This window comes from Neolamprologus brichardi, chromosome 4 (genome assembly GCF_056152115.1).
Source record: "Neolamprologus brichardi isolate AB-2024 chromosome 4, ASM5615211v1, whole genome shotgun sequence".
In the NCBI taxonomy this organism is placed as follows: domain Eukaryota; kingdom Metazoa; phylum Chordata; class Actinopteri; order Cichliformes; family Cichlidae; genus Neolamprologus; species Neolamprologus brichardi.
Window position 1 is genome coordinate 17965552 of NC_142107.1, and position 12132 is coordinate 17977683.

Below are 12132 nucleotides of genomic sequence, written 5' to 3' on the forward strand. Positions count from 1 at the left end.
TGATGGTCTAAGGAGCTTGGAAAGAACTGGTCTGGACTTCTTTAAGTTGCTTGAAGACGTTTCACCTCTCATCCGAGAAGCTTCTTCAGTTCTAAGGGTCAAATGGTGGAGAGTCCCAGATTTAAACCCCGTGGGAGTATCCCCCCAAGGAGAGACAAAAGGACCCCCTGATGATCCTCTACCTAATCACATGAGCCAAGGTGTGAAAACGGGTGTGGGTCACAATCAGCCAGGGTTTCGGGTGAGCTCATTGTGAAACCTAGCCCCACCCTATCCTGTGACTTCCTGATGTCAGATGGCCCAGGGTGTGAGTGGGCATTAAGGTGTCTGGGAAGGGATTTCAAAACTGGATTATAGATGGCAGACAGTTGGTGTCGTAAACCACCACCTCTGTTCAAAGATGGTCGCTCACAGTGGACATAAATGGCTTCTTTCACTCCTCTTTCAAATCATTGAAAGAGTGACCTTTGTCCTTTAAATGCAGATGGACAGCTGAGTCTTGTCCTGTGGAGGTGGCTCTTCTATGTTGTGCCATACGTTTAAGTGGCTGTTTGGTTTCTCCAATGTAGAGGTCTGGGCAGTCCTCGCTACACTGTACAGCATACACCACATTGTTAAGTCTGTGTTTTGGAGTTTTGTCTTTCGGGTGAACCAGTTTTTGTCTGAGTGTGTTGCTGGGCCTGAAATGCACTGGGATGTCGTGCTTGGAGAAAACTCTCCTGAGTTTCTCTGATACACCGGCTACATAGGGGATGACAATGTTGTTGCGTCTGTCCTTCTTATCCTCCCACGCTGGTGTCTGATCTTCTTTTCTGTGCATCTTTGCTGACTTTATAAACGCCCAATTAGGATAACCGCATGTTTTAAGTGCTTCCTTTACATGTGTGTGTTCCTTCTTTTTCCCTTCAGGCTTAGAGGGAACATGTTCTGCCTGGTGGTGTAGGGTCCTAATTACTCCAAGTTTGTGTTCCAGAGGGTGATGGGAGTCAAAGAGGAGGTACTGGTCCGTGTGTGGGCTTCCGATAAACTTCGATGTTGAGATTGCCATTCTATTCAGTGTGCACAGCGCAGTCCAGGAAAGGCAAACAGTTATCCTTTTTGTTGTCCCTGGTGAAATTGATGTTTTTATCCACGGCGTTAATGTGCGCAGTGAAGGATTCCATCATCAAGACATGATGTATAAAAGCTACTTAAAGGGGCGTGTGATTTGATATTTTTGCCAAATATCCTTCCTGACACAACCCCAAGGTGGATTTGGATCTCTGGCTAGAACCTGTTTTTATTGTTATTATTTATTGTTAAATCACATTTTCACATTGTGGAAACTAACATGCATACACACTTGAGGTCAGTTGCTGTCTGTGGCAGCTGTTTTGCTGACATGCCTAAAAGAGGACATGTATAAAAAGGGATATTTAATCCTGAATTTGGATGTGTGGAGCTATTCAGTTTAATTATTCCTTATCAGAATGTGTTTAATCTGTTTGACAAACAGAGTAAAAAGTCCATCTTATCCTTTAACATTGTCCTATAGAAAAGGGCCAAAAGGAGCAGATTTTAGCCTTCTGTAATAGTCCTGAAGGAATCCTAAAACTTTAAATTTACCTGATGGGGTTTAATTGATAATGACACTTCCGTTTAAACATTTATATTGGATATTTTTTCTAATACTTACTGTGGATTGTCATTTACTTCAGGGGTGCATACAGTGACATCTGGGGCTCCTTTTACGTAAAACAAAAATGTGAGAGCTGCAGATGCCACTATAACCAATAGAGGGTGAGCTGCTAGCTAAAGAGGGTTTAACGATACACGGCAGGAAGCTGAGCAACGAAGACATGCAAGCGGAGATCTCTGGTAACATTTATGTTAACGCATTTAAAATATAAGAACATACAACTGACAAGATTCCTAACCTTACAGGCACTTAGTTAGCTATTTTTGCACGTGTTACACATGCAGAAGTGTAGCATATTAAAGGAAAAACCTAAACCCTCACAGTGAGTTGATTCGTTTGATCTATGCTGTGGGCGGATTTAACTGGTTGGGGTCCGTTAAGGGGAGGGGCAATATAAATCAGTTGTCAATAAATCTGAAGAAGGATATATCGGTTTTAACCGTAGACAGTACAAAATAACTTTGCTGCAATTCTAACAAATCCTACTTTGCCGACAGAACTTGAATGCAGCATATGAGCTAAACGGGAGCTGAGGAAGAGACTATAGCAGCGTGGATATGTCGGACCCGGCGGCGCAGGCCTTACAACCCCGGCTTCTTCAAGCCCAGTCTGCTGGGTCAGCGGGCTCCAGTACTACTACTACTACTGCAGGCTCAGGGAACAGTGACCCGGTCAGACCAGGGCTCAGCCAGCAACAACGTGCAAGCCAGAAAAAAGCACAAGTCCGAGCTTTCCCACGGGCGAAGAAGCTTGAAAAACTTGGCGTATTCTCCGCATGCAAGGTAGCTAGCATAGCTAGCCAAAGTTCACCATAACAAAGCACTCTTCGGACAGTATTAGCATTACTGTGTATATTCAGGAACAAACATGTAGCACGTAACCTAACATACGTGTTGTAGTATCAGTTTTTAACTGTCAAGGCAGTCTTGTATTTGCTGTATTATTCACATTAAAGCCTCAAAAATGCATTTATTGTTAGGCTAACTGAACAGTCATTCATCTACGTACAAAAGCTACAGTTGTGTTATTGTGTAAATGGATGTGTATGGATTATTTGCGTATTTTCAGGCTAATGACACATGCAAGTGCAATGGATGGAAAAACCCAAACCCACCGTCGGCCACACGTATTGATCTGCAACAGCAAGCAGCCAGCCTAAGCGAGCCCTGCCGCAGCTGTGGACATGCTCTGGGTACAAACTAGCATCCACGTACTGCTCACCTTGGAAATGGTGTAATAACGAACAAACGTGTATTCCAGTCATGCATTTACATTTTTCTTTACACCTTAATTACAGCTAATCATGTGTCACATCTGGAGAACGTGTCCGAAGATGAGATTAACAGGCTGTTGGGGATGGTGGTTGATGTGGAGAACCTTTTTATGTCTGTACACAAAGAAGAAGACACTGATACCAAGCAGGTCTATTTCTACCTTTTTAAGGTATGTAAAAGGCATTCAAACATTAGTGTGATTGTGATAGTGGTTCAGTTGGACTCAGAAGTTGATGTACATGACATTTTTTAGCCCGATATAAACTTGTCTCGTTACTTCTTCACTCTTTCCTTCAGCTGCTGAGGAAATGCATCCTTCAGATGAGCCAGCCAGTCGTAGAAGGATCCCTCGGTAGTCCACCTTTTGAGAAGCCCAACATTGAGCAGGTAAATTTTAAGAAAATAGCTTTGGTGAATGTTTTGGTCTTAAGCAGTGTCTACTGACTGGTGAGCACAGACTTTAAATCTTTAAATGTTTTTGTCTTTCTTTTAATTTCACAGGGGGTTTTGAATTTTGTCCAGTATAAGTTCAGCCACCTTGCACCAAAGGAAAGACAGACCATGTTTGAACTGTCAAAGATGTTCCTTTTGTGCCTAAATTACTGGAAGCTTGAAACCCCTACGCAGTATCGTCAACGTACCCAGAAGGATGATGGGACAGCTTACAAAGTGGACTACACTAGGTGCGTTCATTTGATATTAAAGAAAGCTGATGTGTACATTTACTTGTTTCTAAAGTGACTATTGTATGTCAGTCTGTGCAATAAGGCATTTCTTCTTATGATTGCAGGTGGTTGTGCTATTGCCATGTTCCACAAAGTAACGACAGCTTACCGCGCTATGAAACCACTCAGGTGTTTGGGCGCAACTTGCTCAAGTCCATTTTCACCGTCACCCGACGCCAACTCCTGGAGAAGTTTAGGGTGGAGAAGGATAAACTGCTACCAGAGAAACGTACACTTATCCTCACACATTTCCCCAAGTAAGGACAAGCTTTATTGAAACAGTGTTCAAGTTAAAAGGCAACCTGAAAAGCTGCAGAAATATTATCAGTGTACTTGATGGTGCACTGGACACTGTTCACATTCATCTTGTGGGGATCACTTTATGGTTATTACATTTGTACATGTGTGTCTTCAGGTTCTTGTCCATGCTGGAGGAGGAAATCTATGGTGAGAATTCACCCATATGGGAGGCTGATTTCACCATGCCGGCCTCCGATGGCACACAGCTGGGACATCAGACAGGTGAGGCAGTCATAAAGTTGTACAGTTGAGCTTTTGCAATGTGTTTGGTCTATGTGTAAGGCATATGTTTAAAGGCAAATGAAGAGTGAATGTGGCAGTATGCTAGCAACCCAAGAAATCACAAGAAGATTTTTGGTGCAGCACACAACGGTTCAATGAATGTGCATTTTTCTTGCGCAACCTATGGTTGCCAGGAAGTCTCTAGACCTGTGTGACTGAAGGCTTAGTTCCTGTCGTATAGTTTGTAAATATGTCAAGTCTTTTGTCTGTTATTGCAGTGATCAGTCCGGCTTCAGTGTCTGGCTCTCCTGCTCTGTCAAAGTGTCTGAACAGCAGCTCTTCTGTCAGCAGCATGGATACTGGAGGAGCAGAACCAAAGACAGGTGTGTAAACCAACATTAAAACCACCTGCACAGGACTCTAGAATGTCTTGTATTGTCTAGTGCTTAGATGCTGTCAGTGGCCTCTGTGGATCAGACATGTTTTCAGCACCTCCTGTGGGTGCACAATTGGATGATATTTTGAAGTTGAACCAGCACATTGGTTCCTTGTAGTGTTCCTTCAGTTTCTGAACAGTTGTTTTCCAGTAAGGTGGGGGAGGCTATTCACTTTGCATGTCACTGGATTTTACTATCATGGCTAATCAATATATATTCTCTTGAGATGTAGAAACTTTTTTTTTTCCCCAATCAGACCTTCCTGTTTCATAGATCAATGTCGGCCAATGTTTATGCTTTTTATTGCTTTGATTTGAGAAATGTTGCACTCTTTTCAGGAGAAAAGCGCAAACTTCCCGAGACCTTGACCCTGGAGGATGCCAAGCGGATTCGTGTGATGGGAGACATACCAATGGAGCTGGTCAATGAAGTCATGATGACAATCACTGACCCTGCTGCTATGCTCGGACCAGAGGTCAGTTGGTTAAACTCCATTCTTTTAATGTTTGGTTAAGTTCATAACACCTGTGTCATGTCTAGGGATGGATACCTGTATCACCGGTTCTGAGATAAACGGTAGTAACCAGACCGAAAAGCATCGCACATTTCGGTGCTTTCTTTCGGTGCTTTTTTTTTCCCTGAGATGCCATACACTTTGAATTCCAGCCAATCATTTTACCTTTGCAAGCATAGTAGGCGGGCCCAGGTACGTACGTTATTTTAGAGCAAAGCTACAGATTAAAAATGCCCAAGGCGAAGCGGTCAAAAGTCTGGCTGTACTTCACAGCAAAATATGCAAATTCAGCAGCCTGCAACAAGTGCTTTAGTGCTGATACTGTGATACTGTGCAAAGGAGGTAACACCTCGAATCTGATGAAACACCTGGCGACGTATAACGTTTTTTTAAAAAGCCGTTTTTTATTTATTATAAATATTATTATTCTGGCACCGTTTCAAAAGTACCGGTTTGGTACTGGTATCGGATAAAACCTAAACGATACCCATCCCATGTCATGTCTAAGGAGACACCCTGGTCAATTTTCTGTGATCAAAATTTTAACTCACCAGGCAAGGGAACGTTTTTAGCATGGAACAATTATGAATGAGTTCAGTCACATTTACTATGATGTGTCATAACAGCCTAAGTGATGGTATTTAAAAAGCTTTGACTTAACACCAGGGTTATGTAAAGAAGTTGGTGTTGTTTTGGTACATTTCTAAAGACGTTTAATACTGATGTTGTGTTTTGTTTTTTTGTTATGTTTAATATTGCTAGACTAATCTGCTGACACCAAATGCTGCTCGTGATGAGACTGCAAGGCTGGAGGAGAGACGTGGTATCATAGAGTTTCATGTCATTGGAAACTCACTTTCCCAGAAATCAAACAAGAAGATCCTGATGTGGCTGGTTGGCCTACAGAATGTCTTTTCACATCAGTTACCTCGTATGCCCAAAGAGTACATAACACGACTGGTGTTTGACCCGTAAGTCTAACGTTCTTTCCACATGTCGTGCCACTTGAGGCCCACACATGTTTGACATCTCCGTCTTTTTTATTATTATTATTTTTTAATAGGAAACACAAGACCCTAGCCCTTATCAAAGATGGCCGCGTCATTGGAGGCATCTGTTTTAGGATGTTTCCCACTCAGGGCTTCACAGAGATCGTCTTTTGTGCCGTTACATCCAATGAGCAAGTTAAGGTATATAATAAGGTTAAATTTATACTTTCAGTTCAGAAAAACCAGCTTACTTACACGTACCTATAGCAAAAAATAAACATGAATACGATTATGAGCAGTATTGCTGAATATTGTTGGAATTTCTTTTATAAATACGGTGCTTTTTCTCGGGTCTCTTTAAGGGCTATGGTACCCACCTGATGAACCACCTTAAGGAGTACCACATCAAACACAATATCCTCTATTTCCTCACCTATGCTGATGAGTATGCCATTGGCTACTTCAAGAAGCAGGTACTGCAGCCGTGACTTGTGCATTAACTTTCCCTCTCTCATTTTTGTCTTTCTATTAATTTTTTTCTTTTTCCCTCCGCAGGGCTTTTCCAAAGACATCAAAGTGCCGAAGAGTCGATACCTTGGATACATCAAAGACTATGAGGGAGCGACCCTCATGGAGTGCGAACTGAACCCTAGAATCCCTTATACCGAGCTTTCTCATATCATTAAAAGACAGAAGGAGGTACGTCAGAAGTTCTCATTAAAGCAAACCTTGTTTTTCTTCATTTTTTTGTGAGCATGTCAGTGTGTTTCTTATGAGATAAATTTGAAAATGTCAATAGATTATTAAGAAACTGATTGAGAGGAAACAGAGCCAGATCAGAAAGGTTTACCCGGGTCTCACCTGCTTCAAAGAGGGAGTACGACAGATCCCAGTGGAGAGCATTCCAGGCATAAGTGAGTGTTTGTTTTTGTGTTTGTGTATGCACCCTGAAAATATATATATAATAAAATGCTCATTAATGTTTTACTTACAAGTATTTTTATACATATTTTTTTGTCTTTCTATTCAGGAGAGACAGGCTGGAAACCCAGTAACAAGGACAAAGGGTAAACTCTTTGGATATATTTTTAAATGATGTTGCTTTGGACTGTGACCTCCCCTGCAGGGACACTTTCATTGAACAGATTAAGATTTAGAAATGACTGAGTAGTGAAGAAAACAACAAAAAAATATAATAAGAAATACCTACTGAAATATAAAAGTTGTTATGATTTTGGTATTAATGCTAAGATGCCACTATTGTGGGTGTTCAGAAATGTATTCACCTAACTTCAGCTTTTCGTTGTGTCTTTAAGTCTACAGGTGTAAGTAGTGTAGTCAAAGGTTTACTTATCATTTATATCTTTCATAGGAAAGAGGTGAAGGATCCTGATGTGCTATACAACATGCTGAAGAACCTTCTCGCCCAGATAAAGGTGAGGATCACCAGAGGCTGTATCCGGAAGCAGTATTTGGGGCTTAACTTCAGGGTTAACCATAGATTTTTGCTGTTATAAGGGTTAACTCTTTTACCAGGGTGTACATCATGGTGCTAAGAAGTTCCCATAAAAAGCGTCATCTATGAGAGGTGAAATGTCTTTAATACAAAACAAAAAAAGTCCAGTTGTATTTGTTTATTTTCAAGCTCTCATGGCTACCATGACCTGGATGAGTGAGAACCTACACAGACAAGTCACTTGGATGACTACCTAACCTTATAAACAGTACATTTGCATAACAGTCAATTTGCATTGACTAACAATGGACCGTGAGTTCAGTTTCACGATCTCGAGTATTAAAATTGTCATGACTATTGATCTATTTCCATGGCTACCATATTCACGAAGAGTTTGGGAATGGCCGCTGTCACAGTATTGTAAAGCCTGGATTATACTCTATTGCAGAGAAGGACAGCTGGCGACCCGACGGCCAAATACTCATTTCTGTTATACTTCCGCTGCCTGGGCATATGTGTAGTTTGTGCACTGTAATGTAATTCTACACAGACAAGTCTGCCCAGTCACAAAACAACAAACAGGCACATGGATATTCACGTATATCCTCAGGCTTAATGTCTGATGACGAAATTTAGGTCACAGCCTGCCCAAGCGGAGTCATGGATGATGAAAACATGAAAACCGCTTTAGATGGTGAAATATGTACTCAAAGGCCCCCTCCTCAGTTCAAAACTGGTCACTGCCTTTTCATACGATTGACCTCCTTGACTCTCCACTCAATCACACACCATTGCTTTGGATGCATCACTTGTGTGGACTTCATTTTTTCTAACGTTGTAGTTTTCAATTTTTGTAACATAAGCTCCTCTGCTGCCAGCAGTTTTGTGTGTTTGTCATTGGACACTTAGGGAAAAGAGATTCTTGGCATGTTGAACTTGCTTGCAGGTACAAGCCCCAGCTAACACCTGAGTGGAGCACACATAAGGATACACCCAGACTAACAAGACTTGAAACTAACTAAAACTTTGTCACCTCTGCAGACTCATCCTGATGCTTGGCCCTTTATGGAACCAGTGAAGAAATCTGAAGCTCCGGATTACTACGAAATCATCCGTTTTCCTATTGGTGTGTAAGCCTCGCTTAGATAATATGACCCCCCGCCCCCCTGCAATAGTTTGCAAATCTCTTAAAACCTAGCAAATCTGTCACTTTAAGAAAAAAAGGGGGTTTCTTTTCAATTTGATGGCAGCAACATTAAAAAGGCTTGGTGGTACAGGGACTATATGTTTCCCACTGTGTAGCATCCTCTCTTTTATCAAAAGTCTGTAAACACCTGGGAGCTGAAGACTAGCTACTGGACTTTCAGGGAGAGCAGTGTTGAGCCCGTCCTTGTCTGATATAGGATTCTAGCTGCTCAACCGTCCGGGGTCGTCTTTGTTGTATTACTGGTTTCATGATATGCCAAATGTTTTTAATAGGTCTGGACTGCAGGCAGGCCAGTTTAACACCTGGATTCTTCTACTACCAAGTCTTCTTATTGTAATAGATGCAATAGGCAACTTAACTTGCTAAAAAATGGGTGGCCTTCCCCAAAAAAGCTACCTTGATAGAAGCTACTGTTTGTTTGTTTTTTTTGTTTGTTTGTTTTTTTTTAATGCCCAATCATGTTACTGATCTGTTGTGGATTAACCTAATTTGTTGTAAAATGTTCTTCCCAACTGTCTTGACGCATGCTCAATCATCCAGGTAAGTAAATCACAAAAAGTGGCTTCTGTTCATCTGGATGTAGCGTTTTCAGTGGGAGAAATATTTTCTCTCATCCAAGTGACTTCCTCAGACTGAAGAAAACGCTATGACCAGACAAACACAATCAACTTTTTGGGGTTCCTCCCAGCTGTTCCCTTTGAATCCAGTTTACTTTTCCAGTTGCTTGTGCCTATGTTCCACCTTGTTTTTGAGATGTGTTACTGCCATCAAAATGGTTTCTGTGATAATATAGATAATGTATGGGTTTGAGATTTTCACATCATTGCATTTCATTTTTGTTTACATTTTACATCCCAGTGTTTTTGGAATTGGGGTTATTGTTTATGGTATTTAAGCCATTACCTTTTAATTTATGCAGATTTTCTTTGTCCTTGTTTTGCCCTCACAGACCTAAAGACTATGACAGAAAGACTCAAGAACAGATACTATGTGACCAAGAAACTTTTTATTGCCGACCTACAGCGAATCATCACCAACTGTCGCGAGTACAACCCCCCAGACAGCGAGTACTGCAAGTGTGCCAACACCTTAGAAAAGTTTTTCTACTTCAAATTAAAAGACGGAGGTCTGATTGAGAAATGAAGCTTGCCTCAGAACTATTTCGACTGACAAGGAGTTACTTTCACAGCGGCCAAACGCCAAGATAGAGAAGATTTTTAGCCATTGTCATATCTTGGTTAAGAAAAGGTTATTTTCAAGGGAAAAAAAGAATTGCTGAAAAATTGTTGGACTTGCATCACAGCCAGTTGAATACTACAGGTTTCAAAATGTGATCCAGTTAAACTTACCTGATGACGTCTTCTTTCAGTACTCGCAGTGGGTGAATAATCTGCTAATACATGTTTCAATGAGTGTACCAAAGTTACAGGTCCAAGTAATAATGCGACTTTCCACCATTCTTTGTAGAGTGACAGATTCAGCTTTGTTGCATTTTACAGGAGCCAGTGTTTAAGTAGTAAAGAGTTCATTTAAAAAAAAAAACAACAAAAACTGGACCTTGGGACCTAAAGCCACGTTGCCTTCCATTACTGAGACACTTGAGCATCCCAGCCATTTTCATAGGAATTAATATAAATGCTCTAAGGGGCAAAGTGCTTAGAGCACTTGAAAAATGGGAAGTACTTTGCTAAGTAGTACTGAAACAATTGAATTAGTCATTTGTTTAAAAAAAAAAAAAAAAAAAAAAGAGTAAAATTGTTACTCTCACATGAAGTGCAAATTTTGAATGTTTGCAAGTGAGGACTTTTTATTTTTTTGCTTTCTTTTTTAATATTTACCATCTATTGATTTTGATTTTTTTTTTCTAAATGTTTGACTGTTGGTCATGATAAAAGAAAATTGTCATTTGGATAAATGACTAATTATGAGAACAGCACTGCAGATGAAAATAACTGCTGGTTGCAGCTCTACTGTTAAGACAAATTGAGGCACTCCGTGATGGACTGGGCATAAAATACTTCCAGCACTTGTGTGCTAAAGAAAATAAGTAAGTCAGAAGTTACCTTAATAGAAACGTTTTCATGCTAATATAATACTTATTTATACATAAAATATAAAACATAATGTTTATGCAGCATTCCAAACGATTTTGATGAGGTCACAGTTAGTATAGCTTCTTTTCCAGGTGTTTACTGTACGTGTTTGAACTGGTTTGTCCTGTAGGACTGTCACCTCCACATAGGGAGCGTTTTGTGTGTAGCCTCACTTTTGTGGTGGTTCCATGTTTAGTTGGAAAACATTAGTTTTTGTTGCAAACACAAAAAACAGGGGAGGCAGCCGTTAATCAGCAGTCCTGTATAGATTATGACTTTTGGAAAGAGAACATGACTTGTTGACACTGTTCGCAAGCTGTGAAAGGTGTTAATGCATGGCTACAGTTTACAATGTGCATTAAAAAAACAAAACAAAACCTTCAGGCACAGTTGCAGGGTTTTTTAAGTGTTTTTTTTTTTTTTTTTTACTTTGTTTTTGTACCTGTTTTATTGTTCATTTACTGAACATTTTTTGCTCAGCAGTCAGTGTCAGTGCTTCTTAAGATGCATCCGAAGGGAAGTAATTGTCTAATGCTTTTTTTTTTTCTTTTTTTTTTTCTTTTAAACTTTTCATCAACATCATATGTTTGCGTGTGGGTGTGAATGTCTGTTTTGTTTTGTACTTGAATCATGACAAGCTTTGAATTGTTGGAGTGATGTCAGTGTTTCGTTATTCAGGGTTGTCAGTTACGTAGTTCATCCTCAGACTACCAATGTTGCATTTCAGACTTTCTTAAAAGGTGTCTGAGGGAACCTTCCAGCTGTTTGAGGATGGCTACTGTTGAGTTATGGTTTAAATACCGTTTACTGTAACTGTAATACTGTTCACGACAATAAAGTTGTTGGGGTTGTTTTGTTTTTTTGGTAAATAATTCTTTTCATGGTCACTTGGCTAAATAAAGAAGGTCACCAACAAATACTTTTAATCTGAGGGAAAGTATTACTAAAATCATAAAAGGCTTTTTAGAGGAAAGTGAACATTATAACCTAATAACACTAGAAATGGTGTGTGTCAGGGTGAATTATTAAATATTGTCATTTTTATGTTTGCCATTTGTACATAGGTTTAAAGAATCCTTTCTGTCCTCCCCTCCCCAGATCCTTAAGATTCTGGGAGGGGGGCAGTAGTGTTTCTGATCACAGGAACACCCTCTGTGAAGGTCTGTTTGATGTGGTAAACTTCCTCCCCTTTGTATGGCTTCATTGTGTTATCTAGGGTGAGGGGAGATTGCCCTCT

At 40.4% G+C, this 12132-nt stretch overlaps 1 protein-coding gene across 1 annotated transcript; it reads left to right on the forward strand.

Annotated features, from left to right (window-relative positions):
* The first annotated feature begins 1800 nt into the window (after positions 1–1800).
* On the forward strand, positions 1801–11821 carry kat2a (K(lysine) acetyltransferase 2A). The gene is made up of 19 exons (XM_006798241.3): positions 1801–1857; positions 2176–2460; positions 2747–2870; positions 2976–3121; positions 3250–3339; positions 3454–3635; positions 3743–3934; positions 4093–4199; positions 4478–4582; positions 4975–5111; positions 5913–6121; positions 6214–6340; positions 6502–6612; positions 6695–6838; positions 6939–7053; positions 7170–7206; positions 7512–7575; positions 8637–8721; positions 9752–11821. The coding sequence occupies exons 2-19, from the start codon at positions 2236–2238 to the stop codon at positions 9943–9945; spliced, it is 2394 nt and encodes a 797-aa protein (XP_006798304.1). The 5' UTR covers positions 1801–1857; positions 2176–2235; the 3' UTR covers positions 9946–11821.
* Positions 11822–12132: the final 311 nt, after the last annotated feature.

Bases quoted from the DNA above. Each gene is read 5' to 3' on its own strand.
- kat2a (XM_006798241.3), top strand. From the start codon at position 2,236: ATGTCGGACCCGGCGGCGCAGGCCTTACAACCCCGGCTTCTTCAAGCC. The intron at 2,461-2,746 runs GTAGCTAGCATA...GCGTATTTTCAG, and splicing joins GCGTATTCTCCGCATGCAAG to GCTAATGACACATGCAAGTG. The intron at 3,340-3,453 runs GTAAATTTTAAG...TTAATTTCACAG, and splicing joins AGAAGCCCAACATTGAGCAG to GGGGTTTTGAATTTTGTCCA.